General features: G+C 35.0%; 1 protein-coding gene across 1 annotated transcript in view; it reads left to right on the top strand.

The window, feature by feature from the left end:
- Positions 1–25,992, top strand: part of ASCC3 (activating signal cointegrator 1 complex subunit 3) — a gene marked incomplete at its 5' end in the record, with an annotated part of 204,773 nt that overhangs the window by 96,060 nt on the left and 82,721 nt on the right. Inside the window, 8 exons of the mRNA XM_015818005.1 lie at positions 168–359; positions 688–912; positions 9,203–9,322; positions 10,509–10,673; positions 11,422–11,508; positions 21,618–21,794; positions 22,504–22,729; positions 23,178–23,332. Coding sequence (XP_015673491.1) covers positions 168–359; positions 688–912; positions 9,203–9,322; positions 10,509–10,673; positions 11,422–11,508; positions 21,618–21,794; positions 22,504–22,729; positions 23,178–23,332 — 1,347 coding nt within the window. The remainder of the gene's footprint in view (positions 1–167; positions 360–687; positions 913–9,202; positions 9,323–10,508; positions 10,674–11,421; positions 11,509–21,617; positions 21,795–22,503; positions 22,730–23,177; positions 23,333–25,992) is intronic.

Below are 25,992 nucleotides of genomic sequence, written 5' to 3'. Positions count from 1 at the left end.
GATATCTAAAAGTATTTTAGATGTCCGTTTTGCTCAGGGTCTTACATAAGTTTGCATCCTATTAATACACACATGGAAAATCTGTGGTTTTCGTACATGCTTGAATTGCTGTGTTTTTCTGTAAACACTGTATTAATTTTGTATGTATTTCCTTTACCAATGAAAAGGTGCAGAAATCCAGAAACAAGCAATTACGTGAAATGTTTCCAGATGGATTCAGCATTCATCATGCAGGAATGCTTCGGCAAGACAGAACTTTGGTGGAAAACTTGTTTTCTCGTGGTTACATAAAAGTCTTGGTTTGTACAGCTACATTAGCCTGGGGTGTCAATCTTCCAGCTCATGCAGTCATCATTAAGGTAAAAGCATATGTTCTGTCTATTTTGGCCATTAGACATCCATCAAGTGTCAGGGAACATGTTTTTTTTCACTATTTGTAGAAGAGGAGAGGAAAGATCTGCTGCCAATTATCTAGCAGTGTTCGGAGAGGTTGATTGTTAAACTGACTCTCTCCTTTGGGAGAACCAAGTTGGATAGTAAAGATTTAAATATATCACAGGTTATAAAAGGATCAACTTAAGTACACTTTTTCAAAGCCTTTTGTATTTGCCTAATTTTGGTCTCCAGCTCATCTGATTTATAATGATGTATGTTTATGTTAATTTTTATTAACTTTTTGTCAAACAGGGAACACAGATCTATGCTGCAAAAAGAGGATCCTTTGTTGACCTTGGAATTTTAGATGTCATGCAGATATTTGGTCGAGCTGGACGGCCCCAGTTTGATAAATTTGGAGAAGGTGTCATTATTACATCACACGAGAAGCTCAGTCATTATCTGACTCTGCTTACTCAGCAGAATCCAATTGAAAGTCAGTTTCTTGAAAGCCTTGCAGACCACTTGAATGCAGAGGTGCGTTTTATTAATCAATTCCACATACTTAATATATACAGGCCTTTAAAGAATAGTATAAATAAAATGGAGGAGGGAGTGGGCAAACAATGCTATTTATATTCAGATCTATAAATTGTAACTCTTTTCATAAACTGTTTTGCATGGATATGCCGTGACACTGGTAACATATTAAACAAGAAATATAATGCCTCAAAGGAAGGAGTATTTCAATATTGTTTCTGGGAAATTATGTGTACTTCTAAAATCAAGAAATGATATAGACAGTATTCTATGAATAATACTGAAATGAGTATGTTATTCACCATATCTGGAGATCTGGCTCATCCTAATCTGTTGTGTTCTTTCTAAGAGTTTGCTTTTCAAGACCACTTGATTTTGAAAGATAAGTCTTACCCTCTTTTTTAAAAAACAAAAACAAAAAAACAAAACTAGAATATGCAGAATGGGGACAAAATGTTTTTCTTGTCTTCTGGAATAGAATAAATTACCCCAGTTGGGACGCCATTGCTTTTTCAGAAGTAAACGTCATAAATCATTTCCAATTTACTTAAAGGACATTTCTGGACAGTCCCTTGAACAAATGGATTGGTATGACCCAAGAGAAAATAATGAAATGCTTTAATATTCCCTGGAACTTTCTGTCCTTTCAAATCATTTTGTGGATTGCTAATTCTGAGCAAGACTTCACTGGTAGAAAAGCATTTGATTGGCATGAGTCAATGTCTACCCCAGAGACCCCAAATTTAGAAGTACATAACTCCAAATGGGAGTAATTAACACAGCTTTCCAGAAATGAAACAGAAACAGATTGGCTTCATCTCTAAAGCCCCTCTCTCAGTGGTGGGATTCAAATATATAAACAACCGGTTCTCTGTGTGGATGATGCTTCCGGAAGTCAATTCTGGGCCTGCGGAACAAAAAATTAGCTACCAGTTCTGCCAAAGTGATGCAAACCGGCTGAATCCCACCACTGCTCTCTCGTCCTGATGGGCCCAAAATTTGGCATTTAAGAAGAAAGCAATTTGATGCTGAAACAACCAATTTACTCCTGTGGGTTTTGAGGGAAGATAATTTAAATCTGACTGTTTGTCTCTCTCTCTATCCATCTGTCTTATATCCCTGTCTTATATCCCTATCCTAAGGTATCCAAGTCTTCTGAAGAATGGCTCTAGTTGAATACTTAGGGAAGTGATGCCTTCCTTATGCCAGTGTATTTTGCAAAGAGATTGTTTCACTTGCTTTGCACAACCCATGTTGACCCAGTATGGTATGGAGCCGGGTAGAAACAGTGTTAGTTTAAAGAAAGAACTTGGCCCTAAATCTGAAACATTTGGGAATGAGGATGAGTTGGGAGCCAATTTGCAATGCCATCATCACATGTTATGTTGCAATTTTTGTGTGTGTGTATAATATAGGTGCACAAAGATTCTAAACCCTTGGTTTGCCAAAGGAGTATTTTCAGAAGAAACATGTCTGATTCAATAACCTTCCACGGTGGAACAACAGAAACAATACATTGTTTTGTGAATAAAACATTATTCCAGCATATTTCTTGCATACTTTTATCATGCAAGGAGAAATTCATGTAGTTAATTTAACAAATTCAATTTCACAGTTTGTGATCATGGGTGTTGCCTTACTTTGTTTTAAATGAGAATTAGAGAAATATGTTAACTGTATAAGAATTAGCATAGTTCTGAAATACCTGTTGCTGGGAACAATTGAAGGAGAGGACCAGTTATATTTATATCCTGAAAGTTGGATTTGTAAATGAATATGGTTGGACATGGGAGAAAATAGAACAACAAAGTAGATAGGGTTGCAGTTAGGTCCATTTTCATTATGGACGGCATTGATATGGAGATAACTATTGAATAAAATGCTCAAAACTGCACGAGGAGACAACTCATTCAGTAAACCTCCTTTGGTCACCTTTTCTCTGCAGTCTTGCAATGTTGGATTACACCAATCATTTTAATTACTTGTTTTTTCCAAGGTTCCAGGAAAATAATGTGATTTTAGAAGTACTAACAGAGAACTAAACGGAAAAGAAAGGCAGCTATGCTTGTTTTCAACGTTTCTTTTCATTTTGAATATAGATTATGTATATGTGTTGATTAGAATGCTGCCCACACGGAAACAACTTGATTTCACTTATTTCTATTTCTTTCTATTGCATAGAAGAAAAGCTATGAAAACTAATTTTTCTTTGGCCTTCCCAAAAACCCAATTTTGTATTTTGAAAAAGTTTAATTGTTGTTTAAAAGATCTAGTGCACAGTAAGCATAAAATTAATCTTCAGTGGTCAGGAACTGTGCCAGTTCTGACAACCGAGGGTCAATGCTGAAGTGTGTTAATGATTTCAAATAAACTTATATTAGTGAAAATTGCAATGCATCTCGGCTAGTGTTACTGAAAATGCTGATAAGCAAAAGTGTGAAACCCTGACAGGGCCATGAAACTATAATTTTTTTATATACTCTGGAACACTGGACATGACTTTTCCTGCTGACATGATAAGGCATGAAAGATCGTTATTTGCTTGATTACAGAAAATCGATTGTAAGTCAGGCCAATTACAAAAGTTTTTCATTTCCCTTGGTTGTAACTCAGTCATTTATCTCTTTCAGATCCAATCTTCGTATAAATATCTTTTCTTTTTGCTTAACTAGCTTTTGCAATGACCTGAGGGGGGAAAAATGGCTTTGGAGTCTTCCTGGAGAATAGATTTAAGGTTAAATTTTGTGGGCAATACTGCCCGAGAAAGAACAAATGAAACATGCAATCAGCATTCAGTTTAAAATCAATTAAAATTATGTTAATTGAACACAGTTCAGATAATCCTTCCATTTACCCACACTGAGATTCCAGTTTGGTAGGAAAATGTTTGGAATGGTTCTGGAGTTTGCCTCTGAATCGTTTTGTGGAAGAAGTTTTGTGCAGCACTGAGGCTTTCAGATAAATATCCCTGCAAAAGATGTGCCATTCATACCATGAAATATTTCATCCACCTCTCCTTTTCCTATTGCAATTCATTGTACCTTTGAAAAAGCTGTTCTTGAATTTTCTCATCACTGATATTTAACGCTTAAATGAGAAGAAAGGCATTAATTGAAATTGGCCTAATCATATCAGAGTCCCAGAGTACTATCAGACTACCTGAACAGCTGTTTTAAGAATTGGGTATACAGACAACAGGGCAGAAATTACCTTAAGTTATAGGAAGATTGATTGAAGTTAAACATTTATGTTTGAAATTCAGCAACTGGGACCTGCAACAAAATGGTACAGTATTTAGCATCTTTTAGAACCTTTCCATGGCATTCTCTTTTCATTTGCCATATTTTGCCCTTTCTATACTTTTTTGAAGTTTTCTCTCCTTTTGGTTTTCTTTATGCTAAGCTGTTCTTGTTTTTTTACAAACTGGGTTTTTCCCAGCCAGCTAATAATTTTGTCATGGCGTCTTTATGACTCCATGCGAGCTACTATTTGGGAAATTGAGCTTGTTGTTACAATGCACTATGGTTTGTTGGTGCCGTAAGCATCTAACCATAGTTATGGATTCTTTAACCTAAAATAGACGCCCTTGTGGGGATCATGCACAAAAATATTTTCTAAGATGTGTGTTTGGGTGTGTGTGTGTGCGTGCATGCACACACACAAACACTACTTCAGATATAGTTACCTTAAAACAGTTTAAACGCTAAAACGTTTAAATACTGCATCAGTGTGATGAATGCATTAAAAGGATGGAAATAAAAGAAAAAAATACCTTTCACATCTACTGTTTGTAAAGAGATAATTCAATGGGAATCTAAAAGACAAAATAATAGGTGTCTTACAGTTCTGAATAAGCTGGAATTCTAAAAAGAGGTTCCACTCTAGAGTACTTGCAGCTATAAACATGTACCAAGGGTTGCAGAGAAGCTGTCTAAAATTTGCCTTCAACTGAAATTCTCACAACTCACCATTTGGAAACTGCGTTTTCTTTGTTGTGCTTAGGAAGACCACTTGCTCTGGAGTTAAGCCGACATCTTGGGAAGCTTAGTTTAGAATGAGACATGGAAGAGGATTGCCTTGATTAGACATGGCAGGAATGGAGAATGTTACCGTGCAACTAGTTCTGCCAGTCTCTGGGTAGGGATCAGGATTGATACCTATATGCCCGAATCATCGTTTATCATAACAATAGGTAAAATGGGCAATAAGTGCGTATATCTATCACCCACCATCCCACCTTTCTTCGGTATTGATCTTTTGTAGACGTCACAACTCAACTGAAAGGAATGGAAATTAGGACACGTCAAAAGTCTGTAACGGACCTTTTAGGGACGTCAAAAGAACCGTTCCAAAAAGTCTTCACCAAACGGTAACGGAGAAAGATCCCAACTCTCTTTCACTGACCAGGTTCGTCTTTGTGCCTAAGTTGGGACTAGAACTCACAGTCTCTTGGTTTCTAGCCTGATGCCTTAACCACTATACCAAACTGGCTATCAGTGTTGCATTTATTACTTGAAATAACACAAAGGCTGGATCCAACTCTCCTCTGTGACACCAAGGTTCAAAGATAATGATTTAAAAACAATAAGTGCATAGACAATTGCTTAGCTGGGACATAAAATGTTAAAACAGCTGGTATGCATGTGTTGGAGAAAAGAAATGGCCATTTCAGCATTCCAAAGCAAGCAATCTGGGAAAACTAAAAAGGATGATAGTCCACTGGAGAAAATAATTGATGTTGTATCCGTTTTAAAAAAAATACATTTTGCCTTCTGTGCAGGTTTTTTCCCCCTCAAATATAAAAATGTTGACTGAAACGTTTGTATATACATAATATATACTTATTTTTGTAAAGGTTTCTTTCATTATAATGTTCTCTCAACTTAAGTCATGTTTTTCTTAACTATATACCTTTGCTGATACATATGTTTGAATAGTTCATATGTGGAAAATATTTGGATAAAGGCATATTTCAGTGTTTTAGATTTGTCAGTAAAATGACAAATATATAGACATTATTTTTCTCTAGTTATTTTGGTAATTGACTGACTATATTCTAGATTTCAGCTTTATTTTATATTGCATAACTTCCACTGAATGTTATCATTTGAAATGTCTTTGCGCCCGCTCAGTCTTCATTGTTTATTTGTAAAGAGGAAACTGTATATGTTTTGTTGCGAAAGGAGGCAGGCATCTTCTGTTTTGAATACTTTTTCTTTATTTACAAGTTATTATGCTGGAAACTATGATTCAGCACTATCTATCTGAAGAACTCCAAGTTTCTCACTACACCAGACATTTCAAACTCGCGACGTCACGTGACATTGCGCAACGTGCCGGGCCTGTTTTGCCATTGCCGGCAATGGGGTGGGTGCGGCTTCCACGTGACAGTTTGACACACCTGCACTACACCTTTATTTAGGTGCTCAGCTGATTTTATGGCTTAACTGAGATTCTTGAGGAACTATGCAAAAGGAACAAAAGTCCACATTATTTTGTTATTTATAAAAAAATCTGGTGCATTAAGTCTCCCAAAGGTTGATTTTCAAAGTTTGAAAAACCATGCAACTGTAGCAGTTGTTTATAAATCAAAGAAATATGTAAGTTCCCCGCTCAAGAAACAATCTAACTAGAATCTCTAGATATACTTGCAATAAAGACTGTCCATTTGGTTTGCAATAGATTTATTTACAGTCATATGTGTTTGTGATTTTCTTAAAGGGTAACATAAAGTGTCTCTCAAGCCGAGCTCAACTCTTAGCAACTTCATAGACAGTTATTTCCATACAGTTATTTTGGGTAACATTATGGGTTTGCATTGCTGCCTTTTGTTTTTCAATTCTTTATTCTAGACTTTCTAGGTTTCAATTTAACTCTACTTTTTCTTACTTATACTTAAATTCTTAAAAGCTCACACTGAAATGAACACCAGGTGGCAGCAAATCTTCAGAAGTAATTTTTGCTGAGGTTTTTACTCAGCAGTGGGTGAACTGTAATAGTAGCATTGCATTGTCTTATCACATCTGGATCTAAATCATTATTCCCTGCAAACATATTGTTAGCATTCATATAGATTTTAAAGTGTTGAACAGGTAGACATGCCCATGAGTCATGAGAATAAATTTAACAGTATAATATACTAGCCAAGTTATGTTTTCTCTCTCTTTTAATTTAGCTGCACTCACATTGTATAAGAGATGTGCTATATAAAGTTTCAGTTATCAAACTTATATTTGACTTTTCATTTCATGATAATGAAGTGATGCAATTTGCTTCATATCAGTTGGGTGACTTTTGGCCAGTCACTCTCTCAGTCCAATCCACCACACAGGGCTTTCGTGGGTAAGATAGGAGGAGGAAGGAATATTTAATATGATCATTGCCTTGAGTTACTCATAAAGTAAGGAAGGCAGAATAAAAATCTAATACATACATAAATACATACATGCATGGAGTTGCTTTCCCTGATGATAGTAGGATAATGTTCTGATGTGTGATGGTTCAAATTTAACAATTTCATGGCATCCTTATAAAATACATAGGAAACTGGAGACAAGGTTCATGGCTGACACAAGTAAACATGAAAAGGAGACTAAGAAAGAAATAATTTGTGACCTTTGGAACAGGAAAGTACTATTGACATATGGCACAGTTCCATTCTACTGTGAGGTTTCTTGGTGCCAGAATATTAAATTTAGCTAATTTGCTGAATGGCATTTGTAAGCAATGAGGATTGATTATCTAGTAAATGTCAAAGAAATTCAAAGAAAATAAATTGTGTTTAAATGTAAATTTCAAAGTGGAATCCATTTGTTTATATGTTAAAGTCTGTTTATTCAAGAGTCTTGTTTATTTTTTTACTGAAGTTCTTTTCACCCTCTGATTTGCCATTTGTTCTTGCAGAGCAAGTTACTTGAGTCTAAATTGACTCCTGGGCGTGTCCTAGATATGTCCATATAGTTTTTTGATAACTATCTAGAACTTATCTTTTGTTTATTAACTCATTCATTCACTCACTTACTTACCAGCTGAGTCCTGGTCTTTCTCTTGGCCTTGATATGTTCTGCCCATCTTCTATCCAGGTAATAGCCTGGCTCAATTCTGGTTAACTTTCTGAAGTCAGGTAAGGTTAGCTAGATACTGTGGGAGAAGGGGGAACTCCTGCTGGAGCAGATTTTAAAAATGCAACAAGATCTATATAGTTAGGGATGGCAATTACACTTTGTCTTCCTTTCAGGAAGTTTTATCAGCCACAAAGAATCATTGAAGTCCATTCGTGGAATTTTGAAAAATAATTTGCATTTACTGGTTTTGTTTTGTTTTTGCTGTGATTCTGTCCGAACTCATTGATCTTACTTTCCACAATTAAATGCATGTTTAGAATTGTAGATGTTCCAGTGTGGAGGGGTGGGAGAATTGATTGTATTCATTTTCAATGCTAAGCGGCCGCATAGATAACTAGTGCATTATGGCACAAGATTATCAAAGAGGAAGTATAGGCATTTAGCTTTTTTGGGGGGAGGGGGACTAATTCTACCCTTTGTGTGATATTCCAGCAAGTCAGCTTTCAAATTCAGCTATATTATACTTTATAAAATGTATCAGTTACCTTGGATAGATTGCAATTCCTTATTTAAACAGCTTGCCAACATGCCTGTCTGCCTGTCTTCCTCCCTCCCTTTTTCCTCCCTTCCTTCGGAAAAATCTTCTCAGAATGTCATTTGTTGTGAAAGAATCCATAAAGAAAAACTGGCTTTATTTATAAAATGGAGTGTTAAATTTTTGCCCAATGTACATAATTCAGGCATCCAGAATGGTTGAGCTTATATATTCCATCATAGTAATTACAAAATGGAAAATGTGATTTCTGAAGTAAATATAATTTGACAATCTGAAAAGTGCTTTGCTTTTGTATATTAGAAAAATATAATCCTATCTTCAGCAGAAAACTAAGGATAGAAGGCTTCTCAGCTAAACAGTAAACAAGGGAATGAAATATACATATGTTTCCCCTATTCAGTCCAATGTCGCATAATTGTCCTCTCTTTTCATATTTGACTTATGTTTTACTCTATCTCAAAAATAAATAAATGGCAGTCTTAAGGAATATATTTTGTTCTAAAAAAAAGTACATTTCAACCACTTCAGTGGTGAATCTTTTAGTGTTTTGCTATAATAATCTACTGGAATATTCAGTTCTGCTCATATAAAACTTGGAATATTATGAACTTTATTTCACGTTAACCTTTTAACATGAAAATTTGTTTTTATTTTTCCCCACTTGCAGATTGCTCTTGGAACAGTGACAAATGTTGAGGAAGCAGTAAAGTGGATAAGTTACACTTACCTTTATGTACGGATGAGAGCAAACCCATTAGTATATGGCATCAGTCACAAAGCTTATCAGGTAGAAAATGTGCAGAAAACCTAAGTTGCTTTCTGTTTCTGTAATCCTTTCCTGATGGGAGATTAAATATTTGCCCTTGTTGGTTTTCCCGAGATCAGCAACTCCTATATGTTTTGAAAATCTTCAGCGTGAAACATGTAAAAGAGCATCCTTAGTTTTTTTTTCTGGGGCATCATGGTAGGTGATATTTTCAACAGTTAGGCTAAATATGTGGAACACTATCAAATTAGTCACATTGGTGTGTCCTATGTGCATTTTTTGTTTATCAATCTCTGCCAGTTTTTTTAGTGTTAAATGTAAGATTTACATAAAAATGAAATACAAATAACACAGTCATTATAGTCTGTCATCAAATATAGATAGAATAGGTATTCACACATGCAAAGTGTTCAGTCAGTAAGGACTAAAGGAAATGCTCAAAGTTCCTCATACAGTTCTAAATATGAAAGGTTTATCATGTATGCCCTGCTGAAAATAACACTACTTTGCAGTATAAAGAGAAATGCCCCCCCTCCGTTTCAGAGTGACCAGGCACAAAAAGAAAAAGAATATTAGTTCGATAATCTAAAGTTTTAGTGTTAAGTTTATACACGGATCTTGCAACTGTGTCTGATTGTAACTAGAAAATAAATGGAGACAGGGCTTTCCTAAGTCTGCCAGAAACAAATAGCAAATAAAGATTTCACTTCTCACTATTTCACAAGGATGGATTCACTCTTAAAGAGAAAGCCTAAAATCCAGTATCTTTGAGAACAAAAGTGTTAGGACTAATAAGGCACTAGCCCTCAAAAATCACCTATAATTATACCCATTCTTTTCTTAATTTACCTTGAGATTTTCTGTCTCCTTTTGGGCTCCAAAAAGTAGGGTATTCTTAACATTATATCACCATAAGAGGATCAGATTAACTTAATAAATATACTGCTCACAAAAATAAAGGGAATGCAAACCCCTTCAGTTCCATGGTAAAATGTTCCCTTTATTTTTTTGAGCAGTATATTTTAATTCTAAGTATTCTCAATCAATCGTTTATCTTTATTAATTCCAGAATAAAATCCACTAAAATGTACCCAGCGCTATGTGTTTTGCTGAAGGGGTAGGAAAAAATAAGACAAAATCATATTTACCTTCTCTCTTATAAATCTATCCATCCATCCATAACATGCAATTCCTGATTGTATTTCAGATGGATCCAAGTTTAGAGAAGCACAGAGAACAGTTGGTGATTGAAGTTGGCCGAAAATTGGATAAAGCCCGGATGATTCGGTTTGAAGAGAGAACTGGATTTTTTTCTTCAACTGATTTAGGCAGAATTGCAAGCCACTACTACATTAAATATAACACAATCGAGGTAATGTTCTCTATAATATGGTATATTATGAAGCAAAAGCATGGTATTATATTTAACAACATTGTTGTCTTTCTTTAGGGAGTAATTTGTAACCCTATGTCTGATTAGAGCTCTAAAACAGCAGTGTGGAGATAGTAATTGCAGATCTATATTATAGTTCACATTCTGTAATAAAGGAGGATTTTAAAATCACAAGAATGATTTCATAAAATAATATGTAGGAAGCATTTATATTCATAAAAGGTCTATTAGCATGTTTACCTACATAGAGTATGCACATATTTTGGAAATTGCAATGTACTTCTAAAAAGTAATGGCCTTTATTTTTCTGAATTTCAGAGATTCTATGAGTGAAAATTCTAATTAATCTTATTCAATTTTTGTTTCATTTTTCAATGGACTTAATATCAATAAAATTTTGCCATAATAATTAATCAGTTTGCATTTCAATATGGGTAGCTTAAATTTATTTTTAATATCAATAGATTGGTTGTTGTTTTTCCTTGATAAAAAACCCTCTGGAAATCAGTGACTTAGCAGAGTTCAATCTGACATTTTAAATTATAGTATATGAAAACTGTGCATTTGTTTTCAAAGTTAAAAAGAGAGTGTGTGTTTTTCTAATGGCAATTGCTATTTGCTGTGCAATTTGTTCCTTCCTATCTTTATTCAGTGTCTACTGGGTGGAAGGGGAGTGTATTTGTAAATAATGCTTTAAACAGCAACCTGATGTTTCTTGATTTTGCAGACTTTCAATGAACTCTTTGATGCTCATAAAACAGAAGGTGACATTCTTGCTATTGTGTCTAAAGCCGAAGAATTTGAACAAATCAAGGTGAGAATGTTTCACACTTCTTCTTTTTTAAAAACTGTTCTTGTGAGTGTCCTGAAAGAGTCTTATAAAATGTGTCTAGAAGTGTTTTTAGTCAGAGATATGGTGTTCTAAAACAAAATTAAAAAAAATCTGTATCAGAGTATTTCTGGAAAATGTTTGTATGCAATATTATTCTAATGAATTTGTTATCTCAGTGATGATCTTAGTTTTCTGCAACTTCTTCAGCTGCTTTTCCCTTCTCCTTTTTCTCAGCCACTAGAATCAGTCAGGTAGAGCCATGAAATCCCAGCTTCTTAATTTTATATAACAATCACTTGTAAAGCAAATATACATAGCTTTGGTACTACTAAACTTGCTTGAAGGTGGAATGTTTTTATTTTATTTTTTTTTGTCTGAATCTCTGTTTTCAGTGAAATGTGATTTTCTGAAATGGTTACTTTTATGAATTAAGCCCATCTAAGCATGTTTTATACACATGAGGGATCGGTGTATCTTGGGTACAGTAATTTAGCACTGAATTAAACCAGCTACATACACTCTGTCTGTCTGTGTCTCCCATTCTCATAAAAGATATAGAGGGATGTTCATGACATTATAATGAATACCAGAGTTTGCATTAGGAGAGGCTCCAGAAGATTGATCTTTAAATAAAAATAAATACATAAAAAAATGATAAGATGCAGTTGCATCAACCAGAGCAGCAAAAATTTTACTTATTTTTCCGAAATTTTGGTTGAGAGAGCAGCCAAGACCAAAGCCTATCTACTGGGCATATTTAATTGGTAGGAGTGTACCTTACAGGTACAAATACAGCAATATATATCTTATGAATATTTACTTGGATTTGTGGCTGTGCTGTGTATGAACTCTTGCATGCATAATAGTTAACATTGCCAAAAACAAAAATATTGTTCTAGTTCTCCAAATCAGCAGAACCTATATTTAAACATATTCTTGTTACTTCTTGTCAGGGCTTTTTTTTCTCATAGAACGCCCAGAACGGAGTTCCGGCATCTTTTTTGGATGGAACCTTGTAGGGTAGGCAAGGCGGGTTGTATGACGTGTGAGAGTTCCGTCACCTTTTTTTTTTTTTTTTTAGAAAAAAAGCACTGCTTTTTGTTAATGTCCATCAAAGCTGGAAGTAAAGTATAAAAGTTTAAAAATTTACTGAGCCAAGCTTTCGTCAGAACCCGTCTGACATCATCAGGGCGTTAAAACAGCAGTCTGGGAGAAACCCTTATAAAGTGTGTGTGTCAATTGCTAGCATCCGGCTTCTGCTACGCGTCATCGGACCCAGCTGCTCCTGCCGTGCTAGAGGCAAGGTGCCTACTCCCGTGNGCATATAGATAGTGGGTGGTAGGGTGGAAAGAAGCCATAACTAGAAAACATCTGCAGTGTTGAGTTGACTTTCCTTACCTTTAATCCTGTGCAGTTTTCAGACATTGCCTGGAAAATCCCTGCAGTTTTCTTGGCAAGGTTTTTCAGAAGTGGTTTGCCATTGCCTCTTTCTAGGGTTGAGAGAAAGTGACTGGTCCAAGGTCTTTGTGCCTAAGTTGGGACTAGAACTCACAGTCTCTTGGTTTCTAGCCTGATGCCTTAACCACTATACCAAACTGGCTATCAGTGTTGCATTTATTACTTGAAATAACACAAAGGCTGGATCCAACTCTCCTCTGTGACACCAAGGTTCAAAGATAATGATTTAAAAACAATAAGTGCATAGACGATTGCTTAGCTGGGACATAAAATGTTAAAACAGCTGGTATGCATGTGTTGGAGAAAAGAAATGGCCATTTCAGCATTCCAAAGCAAGCAATCTGGGAAAACTAAAAAGGATGATAGTCCACTGGAGAAAATAATTGATGTTGTATCCGTTTAAAAAAAATATATTTTGCCTTCTGTGCAGGTTTTTTCCCCCTCAAATATAAAAATGTTGACTGAAACGTTTGTATATACATAATATATACTTATTTTTGTAAAGGTTTCTTTCATTATAATGTTCTCTCAACTTAAGTCATGTTTTTCTTAACTATATACCTTTGCTGATACATATGTTTGAATAGTTCATATGTGGAAAATATTTGGATAAAGGCATATTTCAGTGTTTTAGATTTGTCAGTAAAATGACAAATATATAGACATTATTTTTCTCTAGTTATTTTGGTAATTGACTGACTATATTCTAGATTTCAGCTTTATTTTATATTGCATAACTTCCACTGAATGTTATCATTTGAAATGTCTTTGCACCCGCTCAGTCTTCATTGTTTATTTGTAAAGAGGAAACTGTATATGTTTTGTTGCGAAAGGAGGCAGGCATCTTCTGTTTTGAATACTTTTTCTTTATTTACAAGTTATTATGCTGGAAACTATGATTCAGCACTATTTATCTGAAGAACTCCAAGTTTCTCACTACACCAGGCATTTCAAACTCGCGACGTCACGTGACATCGCACAACGTACCGGGCCGGTTTTGCCATTGCCGGCAATGGGGTGGGCGCGGCTTCCACGTGACAGTTTGACACACCTGCACTACAACTTTATTTAGGTGCTCAGCTGATTTTATGGCTTAACTGAGATTCTTGAGGAACTATACAAAAGGAACAAAAGTCCACATTATTTTGCTATTTATAAAAAAATCTGGTGCATTAAGTTTCCCGAAGGTTGATTTTCAAAGTTTGAAAAACCATGCAACTGTAGCAGTTGTTTATAAATCAAAGAAATATGTAAGTTCCCCGCTCAAGAAATAATCTAACTAGAATCTCTAGATATACTTGCAATAAAGACTGTCCATTGGTTTGCAATAGATTTATTTACAGTCATATGTGTTTGTGATTTTCTTAAAGGATAACATAAAGTGTCTCTCAAGCCGAGCTCAACTCTTAGCAACTTCGTAGACAGTTATTTCCATACAGTTTCAGTTTAACTCTACTTTTTCTTACTTATACTTAAATTCTTAAAAGCTCACACTGAAATGAACACCAGGTGGCAGCAAATCTTCAGAAGTAATTTTTGCTGAGGTTCTTACTCAGCATTGGGTGAACTGTAATAGTAGCATTGCATTGTCTTATCACATCTGGATCTAAGTCATTATTCCCTGCAAACATATTGTTTGCATTCATATAGATCTTAAAGTGTTGAACAGGTAGACATGCCCATGAGTCATGAGAATAAATTTAACAGTATAATATTCTAGCCAAGTTATGTTTTCTATCTCTTTTAATTTAGCTGCACTCACATTGTATAAGAGGTGTGCTATATATAGTTTCAGTTATCAAACTTATATTTGACTTTTCATTTCATGATAATGAAGTGATGCAATTTGCTTCATATCAGTTGGGTGACTTTTGGCCAGTCACTCTCTCAGTCCAATCCACCACAGAGGGCTTTCGTGGATAAAATAGGAGAAGGAAGGAATATTTAATATGATCATTGCCTTGAGTTACTCATAAAGTAAGGAAGGCAGAATAAAAATCTAATAAATACATACGTGCATGGAGTTGCTTTCCCTGATGATAGTAGGATAATGTTCTGATGTGTGATGGTTCAGATTTAACAATTTCATGTCATCCTTATAAAATACATAGGAAACTGGAGACAAGGTTCATGGCTGACACAAGTAAACATGAAAAGGAGACTAAGAAAGAAATAATTTGTGACCTTTGGAACAGGAAAGTACTATTGACATATGGCACAGTTCCATTCTACTGTGAGGTTTCTTGGTGCCAGAATATTAAATTTAGCTAATTTGCTGAATGGCATTTGTAAGCAATGAGGATTGATTATCTAGTAAATGTCAAAGAAATTCAAGGAAAATAAATTGTGTTTAAATATAAATTTCAAAGTGGAATCCATTTGTTTATATGTTAAAGTCTGTTTATTCAAGAGTCTTATAGTTTATTTTTTTACTGAAGTCCTTTTCACCCTCTGATTTGCCATTTGTTCTTGCAGAGCAAGATACTTAAGTCTAAATTGACTCCTGGGCATGTCCTGGATATGTCCATATAATTTTTTGATAACTATCTAGAACTTCTCTTTTGTTTATTAACTCATTCACTCATTTACTTACTTACCAGCTGAGTCCTGGTCTTTCTCTTGGCCTTGATATGTTCTGCCCATCTTCTATCCAGGTAATAGCCTGGCTCAATTCTGGTTAACTTTCTGAAGTCAGGTAAGGTTAGCTAGATACTGTGGGAGAAGGGGGAACTCCTGCCGGAGCAGATTTTAAAAATGCAACAAGATCTATATAGTTAGGAATGGCAATTACACTTTGTCTTCCTTTCAGGAAGTTTTATCAGCCACAAAGAATCATTGAAGTCCATTCGTGGAATTTTGAAAAATAATTTGCATTTACTGGTTTTGTTTTGTTTTGTTTTTGCTGTGATTCTGTCCGAACTCATTGATCTTACCTTCCACAATTAAATGCATGTTTAGAATTGTAGATGTTCCAGTGTGGAGGGGTGGGGGAATTGATTGTATTCATTTTCAATGCTAAGCGGCCACATAGATAACTAGTGCATTATGGCACAAGATTATCAAAGAGAAAGTATAGGCATTTAGCTTTTTTTGGGGGGGAGGGGGACTAATTCTACCCTTTGTGTGATATTCCAGCAAGTCAGCCTTCAAATTCATAAAATTATAAAATATATCAGTTACCTTGGATAGATTGCAATTCCTTATTTAAACAGCTTGTCTTCCTCCCTCCCTTTTTCCTCCCTCCCTTCGAAAAATCTTCTCAGAATGTCATTTGTTGTGAAAGAATCCATAAAGAAAAACTGGCTTTATTTATAAAATGGAGTGTTAAATTTTTGCCCAATGTACATAATTCAGGCATCCAGAATGGTTGAGCTTATATATTCCATCATAGTAATTACAAAATGGAAAATCTGATTTCTGAAGTAAATATAATTTGACAATCTGAAAAGTGCTTTGCTTTTGTATATTAGAAAAATATAATCCTATCTTCAGCAGAAAACTAAGGATAGAAGGCTTCTCAGCTAAACAGTAAACAAGGGAATGAAATATACATATGTTTCCCCTATTCAGTCCAATGTCGCATAATTGTCCTCTCTTTCCATATTTGACTTATGTTTTACTCTATCTCAAAAATAAATAAATGGCAGTCTTAAGGAATATATTTTGTTCTTAAAAAAAGTACATTTCAACCACTTCAGTGGTGAATCTTTTAGTGTTTTGCTATAATAATCTACTGGAATATTCAGTTCTGCTCATATAAAACTTGGAATATTGTGAACCTTATTTCACGTTAACCTTTTAACATGAAAATTTGTTTTTATTTTTCCCCACTTGCAGATTGCTCTTGGAACAGTGACAAATGTTGAGGAAGCAGTAAAGTGGATAAGTTACACTTACCTTTATGTACGGATGAGAGCAAACCCATTAGTATATGGCATCAGTCACAAAGCTTATCAGGTAGAAAATGTGCAGAAAACCTAAGTTGCTTTCTGTTTCTGTAATCCTTTCCTGATGGGAGATTAAATATTTGCCCTTATTGGTTTTCCCGAGATCAGCAACTCCTATATGTTTTGAAAATCTTCAGCGTGAAACATGTAAAAGAGCATCCTTAGTTTTTTTTTCTGGGGCATCATGGTAGGTGATATTTTCAACAGTTAGGCTAAATATGTGGAACACTATCAAATTAGTCACATTGGTGTGTCCTATGTGCATTTTTTGTTTATCAATCTCTGCCAGTTTTTTTAGTGTTAAATGTTAAGATTTACATAAAAATGAAATACAAATAACACAGTCATTATAGTCTGTCATCAAATATAGATAGAATAGGTATTCACACATGCAAAGTGTTCAGTCAGTAAGGACTAAAGGAAATGCTCAAAGTTCCTCATACAGTTCTAAATATGAAAGGTTTATCATGTATGCCCTGCTGAAAATAACACTACTTTGCATTATAAAGAGAAATGCCCCCCCCCCCCGTTTCAGAGTGACCAGGCACAAAAAGAAAAAGAATATTAGTTCTATAATCTAAAGTTTTAGTGTTAAGTTTATACACGGATCTTGCAACTGTGTCTGATTGTAACTAGAAAATAAATGGAGACAGGGCCTTCCTAAGTCTGCCAGAAACAAATAGCAAATAAAGATTTCACTTCTCACTATTTCACAAGGATGGATTCACTCTTAAAGAGAAAGCCTAAAATCCAGTATCTTTGAGAACAAAAGTGTTAGGACTAATAAGGCACTAGCCCTCAAAAATCACCTATAATTATACCCATTCTTTTCTTAATTTACCTTGAGATTTTCTGTCTCCTTTTGGGCTCCAAAAATTAGGGTATTCTAAACATTGTATCACCATAAGAGGATCAGATTAACTTAATAAATATACTGCTCACAAAAATAAAGGGAACGCAAACCCCTTCAGTTCCATGGTAAAATGTTCCCTTTATTTTTTTGAGCAGTATATTTTAATTCTAAGTATTCTCAATCAATCGTTTATCTTTATTAATTCCCAAATAAAATCCACTAAAATGTACCCATCGCTATGTGTTTTGCTGAAGGAGTAGGAAAAAATAAGACAAAATCATATTTACCTTCTCTCTTATAAATCTATCCATCCATCCATAACATGCAATTCCTGATTGTATTTCAGATGGATCCAAGTTTAGAGAAGCACAGAGAACAGTTGGTGATTGAAGTTGGCCGAAAACTGGATAAAGCCCGGATGATTCGGTTTGAAGAGAGAACTGGATTTTTTTCTTCAACTGATTTAGGCAGAATTGCAAGCCACTACTACATTAAATATAACACAATCGAGGTAATGTTCTCTATAATCTGGTATATTATGAAGCAAAAGCATGGTATTATAGTTAACAACATTGTTGTCTTTCTTTAGGGAGTAATTTGTAACCCTATGTCTGATTAGAGCTCTAAAACAGCAGTGTGGAGATAGTAATTGCAGATCTATATTATAGTTCACATTCTGTAATAAAGGAGGATTCTAAAATCACAAGAATGATTTCATAAAATAATATAAAGGAAGCATTTATATTCATAAAAGGTCTATTAGCATGTTTACCTACATAGAGTATGCACATATTTTGGAAATTGCAATGTACTTCTAAAAAGTGATGGCCTTTATTTTTCTGAATTTCAGAGATTCTATGAGTGAAGATTCTAATTAATCTTATTCCATTTTTGTTTCATTTTTCAATGGACTTAATACCAATAAAATTTTGCCATAATAATTAATCAGTTTGCATTTCAGTATGGGTAGCTTAAATTTATTTTTAATATCAATAGGTTGGTTGTTGTTTTTCCTTGATAAAAACCCTCTGGAAATCAGTGACTTAGCAGAATTCAATCTGACATTTTAAATTATAGTATATGAAAACTGCGCATTTGTTTTCAAAGTTAAAAAGAGTGTGTGTTTTTCTAACGGCAATTGCTATTTGCTGTGCAATTTGTTCCTTCCTATCTTTATTCAGTGTCTAGTGGGTGGAAGGGGAGTGTATTTGTAAATAATGCTTTAAACAGCAACCTGATGTTTCTTGATTTTGCAGACTTTCAATGAACTCTTTGATGCTCATAAAACAGAAGGTGACATTCTTGCTATTGTGTCTAAAGCCGAAGAATTTGAACAAATCAAGGTTAGAATGTTTCACACTTCTTCTTCTTTAAAAACTGTTCTTGTGAGTGTCCTGAAAGAGTCTTATAAAATGTGTCTAGAAGTGTTTTTAGTCAGAGATACGGTGTTCTAAAACAAAACAAAACAAAACAAAAAAAATCTGTATCAGAGTATTTCTGGAAAATGTTTGTATGCAATATTATTCTAATGAATTTGTTATCTCAGTGATGATCTTAGTTTTCTGCAACTCCTTCAGCTGCTTTTCCCTTCTCCTTTTTCTCAGTCACTAGAACCAGTCAGGTAGAGCCATGAAATCCCAGCTTCTCAATTTTATACAACAATCACTTGTAAAGCAAATATACATAGCTTTGGTACTACTAAACTTGCTTGAAGGTGGAATGTTTTTATTTATTTATTTTTTGTCTGAATCTCTGTTTTCAGTCAAATGTGATATTCTGAAATGGTTACTTTTATGAATTAAGCCCATCTAAGCATGTTTTATACAGATGGGGGATCGGTGTATCTTGGGTACAGTAATTTAGCACTGAATTAAACCAGCTACATACACTCTGTCTGTCTGTGTCTCCCATTCTCATAAAGGATATAGAGGGATGTTCATGACATTATAATGAATACCAGAGTTTGCATTAGGAGAGGCTCCAGAAGATTGATCTTTAAATAAAATAAATACGTAAAAAAATGATAAGATGCATTTGCATCAACCAGAGCAGCAAACTTTTTACTTATTTTTCCGAAATTTTTGTTGAGAGAACAGCCAAGACCAAAGCTTATCTACTGGGCATATTTAATTGGTAGGAGTTTGGTAGCATGCCTGCTTTACAGGTACAAATACAGCAATATATATCATATGAATATTTACTGGATTTGTGGCTGTGCTGTGTATGAACTCTTGCATGCATAATAGTTAACATTGCCAAAAACAAAAATATTGTTCTAGTTCTCCAAATCAGCAGAACCTATATTTAAACATACTCTGTTACTTCTTGTCAGGGCTTTTTTTTCTCATAGAACGCCCAGAACGGAGTTCCGTCACCTTTTTTGGATGGAACCTTGTAGGGTAGGCAAGGCGGGTTGTATGACGTGTGAGAGTTCCGGCACCTTTTTTTTTTTTTTTTTTTTAGAAAAAAAGCACTACTTCTTGTTAATGTCCATCAAAGCTGGGAGAAAATTTTAAGGAAAATTTAGTGACAAGCAGAAAATAAAACCAATTGCAACTTGAAACTCTCAAAGCAATGCACTTGAAAATTATCACATTTTGTTCCATGTCTGGAACTATCAAAAGGGCCATTTCAAACTAAAAAATTTTGCCTTTATTTTTATGCACCAAATATTTTACCTAGAGGAAGTCTTTATATCATTTATATATGCACTAGATTTGGTTTTAATTCACTAAAACTTTGGTTTAATTCTATCAATAATCGGTATATCCCAGAGTATTACAAAAAAAGTGCCTTCTAACAGTATTTTAAGAATTAAAGAATGTGGTAGGAGATCCTTTGCTTTTATTTACTAAGATGATTATTAACAACCACTGCAACTTCCCAAATCTGCTTTGAAATGGGATATATGGTCTGACCAGTAGGCAATAAGATTCTCCTTTCTATTAAGCAAAATTGACATGATCGAAGAATAGAATAGGTGCTTCTGATCAAGCCATTGATTGGCCTGATTGACCATTGATTTTTTTTATACCAGAACTAACATGTGCCAACATACAAAATGCAATCATTCAGTGGTTAACAAAACTGAGTCTCTTTTAAGATGAAAGATGGGGAGTGAAAAAAATAATTGCTGAAAATTATTTATTGTGAGGTTTTTTTCTTAGCATAAATGGTCAGTGTTTGAGGGAAATGGCCTTCAAGCGATTCCTGTCAAGTGCAAACATGCACCTTCTTTAAACAAGTTTTAGGCTAAGAACATTTCAGGAAATCAAAGAATATGTAAATTCATGTCTGTTTTGCAAGTAAGAATGAGAAATTGGAATACTATGCATTATTCAAACTGTAGATATGAATACATCTTTAGTTATATTAAATCTTAATCTTATTAACAGTGAAAGGCTTAATATCATGAATCATAGTACTTCAGAGTTTTAAGCTAAAAACATAATATGCCCCATGCAAACTGTACCATTTTAATGAATGCATTTAAAGTTAATTCAAGTTTGCCCTAATCCAAAATGACTAGAGGTCAGATAAAAAGGGAAATCTTATCAGGTGAACGATGGCATGGTCAAAATATTTAATTTGTGGGGTACATTTTTATCTGTCAATGGTAATCTTAATAAAAGGTGATGCATAATAAAATATAATTGTGACGTTAAGATTGTTTCAATTAGGCTCCATTAAGTACAGTGCTGGGAGACTTGTTTTTCAGAAACTGTAGAATGTTTTAAAACACATTTATTGAGAGATAATTGACATTTAATTTGCGTGTGGAAGATTTAACAAGTTGCACCAGCCTTTTCAAAGTCCATTAATTTATATTTCAGGTGAGAGAAGAAGAAATAGAAGAGTTAGAAGCCATGCTGAGCAATTTCTGTGAACTTCCTGCACCTGGTGGTGTGGAGAACAGTTACGGGAAAATAAATATCCTTCTGCAAACATATGTTAGCCGAGGAGAGATGGATGGCTTTTCCCTAATTTCAGATTCTGCTTATGTTGCACAGGTAAACCTTAGTTCTTTCTCCTACCAATGACTTACCTAACATACACAGAAAGCAGAAGTCTCTGCGTTTATGTTCTAAATTGTCAAGCAAGGTACTTGTCTGTCTCTAATGAAATCCATAAGTGCTGCAAAGGGCTATAGAGTATGTTTCCTTAATTCAACAACCGTGCTGATTCTGAATATTGTTATGTAGAAGTAAGAATTATAGAATATATCCAACAATTCCTTCAGTGGCTACCCAGATATTTTTTAATTTATTATTATTATTTATCATTTTTAATAATAATAATAATAATAATAATAATAATAATAATAATAATAATAATAATAATAATAATAATGTATTATTATTATCGTTATTGTTATCATTATCATCATTTTGGAGACTTCTTTCTGTTTCAAAGTGATGTATAAAGATAAAAAAGACATTAATGAACAAATGTAAACAAAAGCATTGTGTATACTGCCAAAAGAAAAAGAATTGTCTGGTGCTGGCTAGCATCTGAAAATGTCATGCAGAACCAAGTTCTATGGGAAAATGTGAAACTCCCAGTTACATCTTTCTGTAGGAATTTTCACAATGTAAGTTCCATAACAGAGAAGATCCCGAATGCCAGCTATCATTGTGACTATCTGATTCAAGCCAGTGAACATGACAGTGGCAAAGGAATAGATGTAATATTGCGTGCTATCATTGCTTTATTTGACAGAATGCTGCACGTATCGTTCGAGCTCTTTTTGAAGTATCCCTTCGTAAGCGATGGCCGGCAATGACATACCGACTGCTAAATCTCAGCAAGGTTATCGACAAGCGACTATGGGGTTGGGTCAGCCCTTTGCGGCAGTTCTCTGTCCTGCCACCACCAGTCCTTACCAAGCTGGAACAAAAGAATCTCACCATTGATAAGTTGAAGGACATGAGGAAAGATGAAATAGGTAGGGTGCAAGGGGAGCCGGGAGTGGGGGTGGGGAATGAATGCATCTCAATATTTAACACTCTGTTTCACTTGCTGCTCTACTGTAAGGGTTTAGAAGTTGGAAAAATATTTCTCTTGCAGAATACTCCGAACCTAAGTTGTCATGTACTACCTGATGCTTAAGGATTTAAAAATATGTGTTAATCTGACTATTGGGTCATCTGGTTTAGTACTATATATACTGACCAGCCTCATCAAGAGATACCAGGAATTTTAAAACAGTGATCTGCTTGTACAGTGAGAATTCTTCTTGATTTGCTTCCCCAGGTTGGGGAAGGCTGGTCAGAGTAACAGATAACACTGATAGCCTTGAAACCATAAAAGACAAGCAACAAAGTTCCTTTGCCTTCACCTGCTTTAGATATTTATAAACATTATTTTGTTTCAAGTTTCATATTACTTTGCAGGTCATATGCTTCACCATGTAAATATTGGATTAAAGGTCAAACAGTGCGTCCAGCAAATTCCCTCTATCTTGGTAGAAGCCACCATCCAGCCAATTACTCGTACTGTACTGAGAGTTAGGTTAAATATCACTCCAGATTTCAAGTGGAATGATCAGGTAACAATGCCTAGAATATAAAGTCTGCAGCACATATTGATAATGTGGGCTCTTCTAGATGTAATTTAGAGGATATGTAATAATAGGGCTGGAAGGGATTTTGGAGGCACTGCTGTTTCTTCTTACCTCATAAAAACCTTCAGATATGTTCTAAGTAAACAATAGAATATGTTTCTTAACTGTACTATAATTCAGTAGCTTCAGTAAACTTGGAAGTACAATGGAAACTATGGTTCCCATACTGGCTGTCTTTAGCTATGCATATTAGTTTATCCAGGTTAACATGCAGAAGCCTGATCCCATATCCCAACTCCAATTCTAACCTTTATACAAGGAGAGATGTATATCTCACTTTCTCCATCTTCAGGTTTACTCTTTCACTTAAGTTATATATATAGGACTATATTGTCGCCAGTTACTACAGTATATGTTCATTTTAAACAGTCTTGTAAACAATCTGAACTTAAATTTCAACAATTGTGGCCTGAATTCCTTGTAGGGCAGCATTTATAATAAGCACATAAGAAAATGAACCTATTGGTCCTCTTGTGCATGAGGGCATGTAAGTAGAAAGCAGACCCCTCGCCTCCTATATTATAAGGGTTCAAATGTACCTCATGGTCAGTTAACTGTCTTTCATTTACCAAAATGATTTGTTCACAGATTATTATTATTATTATTATTATTATTATTATTATTATTATTATTATTATTATTAATAATAATAATAATAATGATGATGATGTTGGAAGGGACCTTGGAGGTCATCTAGTCCAACTCCCTGCTTAGGCAGGAAACCCTATACCATTTAAGACAAATGGCTGTCCAGTCTCTTCTTAAAAACGTTCAGTGCTGGAGCATTCACAGCTTCTGGAGGCAGGTTATTCCATTGATTAATTGTTCTAACTGTCAGGAAGTTTCTCCTTAGTTCTAGGTTGCTTCTCTCTTTGGTTAGTTTCCATCCGTTGCTTCTTGTCCTGCCTTCAGGTGCTTTGGAAAATAGCTTGACTCCCTCTTCCTTGTGGCAACCTCTGAGATATTGGATCATGTCACCCCTTATCCTTTTCTTCATTAAATTAGACATACCCGTTTCTTATATGTTTTAGCCTCCAGTGCCCTAATCATCTTTGTTGCTCTTCTCTGTACTCTTTCTAGAGTTTCAACATCTTTTTTACATCATGGTGACCAAAACTAGATGCAGTATTCCAAGTGTGGCCTTACCAAGGCGTTATGAAGTGGTATTAACACTTCATGTGATCTTGATTCTATCCCTCTGTTAATGCAGCCTAGCACTCTGTTGGCTTTTTTGGCAGCTGAAGCACACTGCTGGCTCATACTTAAGTGATTGTCCACTAGGACTCTGAGATCCCTCTCACAGTTACTACTATTGACCAAGGTACCACCTATACTATACCTGTGCATTTGATTTCTCTTGCCTAAATGTAGAACCTTACTTTTTTCACCACTGAATTTCAGTTTGTTAGATAGTGCCTGTCTGTCAAGATTCTTCTGTATCTTAAGCCTATCTTCTGGAGTGTTGGCTATTCCTGCCAGCTTGGTGTCGTCTGCAAATTGATAGTTCCCCATCTATCCCCTCATCCAAATCATTGATGAAGATGTTGAAGAGTACTGGGCCCAGAACAGAGTCCAGGGGCACCCCACTATACACTTCCCTCTATGTAATACAGTTCCATTGAGGACCACATGCTGAGTATGGCTGGTCAGCCAGCTACAAATCCATCTGGTGGTGATGCTGTCTAACCCACATTTTTCTATCTTATCAAGTAGTAGTTGTGGTCTACTTTATCAAATGCCTTACTGAAGTCCAAGTAAATTATATCCACAGTATTTCTCTGGTCCACTAATTTTGTCACCTGGTCAAAGAATGCAATAAGATTTGTCTGGCATGATCTGTTTTTGACAAACCCATGTTGGCTTTTAGTAATGACTTTGTTTGCCTGTAGGTGTTCACTGATTCATTGCTTGATTATCTTTTCCAGAATCTTCCCAGGTATTGAGTCAGGCTGATAGATCTGTAATTTCCTGGATCCATTTTTTCCCCTTTTTTGAAGATAGGAACTACATCAACTCTTTTCCAGTCCTATGGTAGTTCCCCAGTGCTCCAGGATCTTTGAAAGATAAAGTTCAGTGGTTCTGAGATCACATCTGCCAATTCCTACAGAACCTTGGGGTGTAATCCATCTGGTCCTGGTGATTTGAACTCATCTAGGGTAGACAGGTGCTCACTTACCATTTTCTTGCCTATCTCAACTTGTGTTTCTAATCTGTTTTTTACAGTACTATTTTTGATAGGCTGGACTGTTTTTTCCCTTTGTGTAAAGACCGATGAAAAAAACAAGTTAAGTAGTTCTGCTTTCTCCCTGTTGCTTGTCAACTTCTTGCCACTTTCTCCCATTAATGGACCAATCATTTCCTTAACTTTTTTCTTATTTTTTACATGTTGAAAGAAGCTTTTTTGTTATTTTTTACTTTTGTCACAAGCTTTAGTTCATTTTGAGCCTTAGCTTTCCTCAGGCTCAGGCTATTTGCTGATTTTCTGCCTTAGTTATGTGTCCCTCTTTCCACTTTTTATACTTGTCCTTTTTGTCTTTCAAAGAGTTCTTTATGCAGCCATGCTGATTTCTTTTGAGAGCTATAAA

Source organism: Protobothrops mucrosquamatus, unplaced genomic scaffold, assembly GCF_001527695.2.
Source record: "Protobothrops mucrosquamatus isolate PMUCROS unplaced genomic scaffold, P.Mucros_1.0 scaffold663, whole genome shotgun sequence".
NCBI lineage: Eukaryota > Metazoa > Chordata > Lepidosauria > Squamata > Viperidae > Protobothrops > Protobothrops mucrosquamatus.
This window is presented reverse-complemented; position numbering and strand designations above follow the sequence as displayed.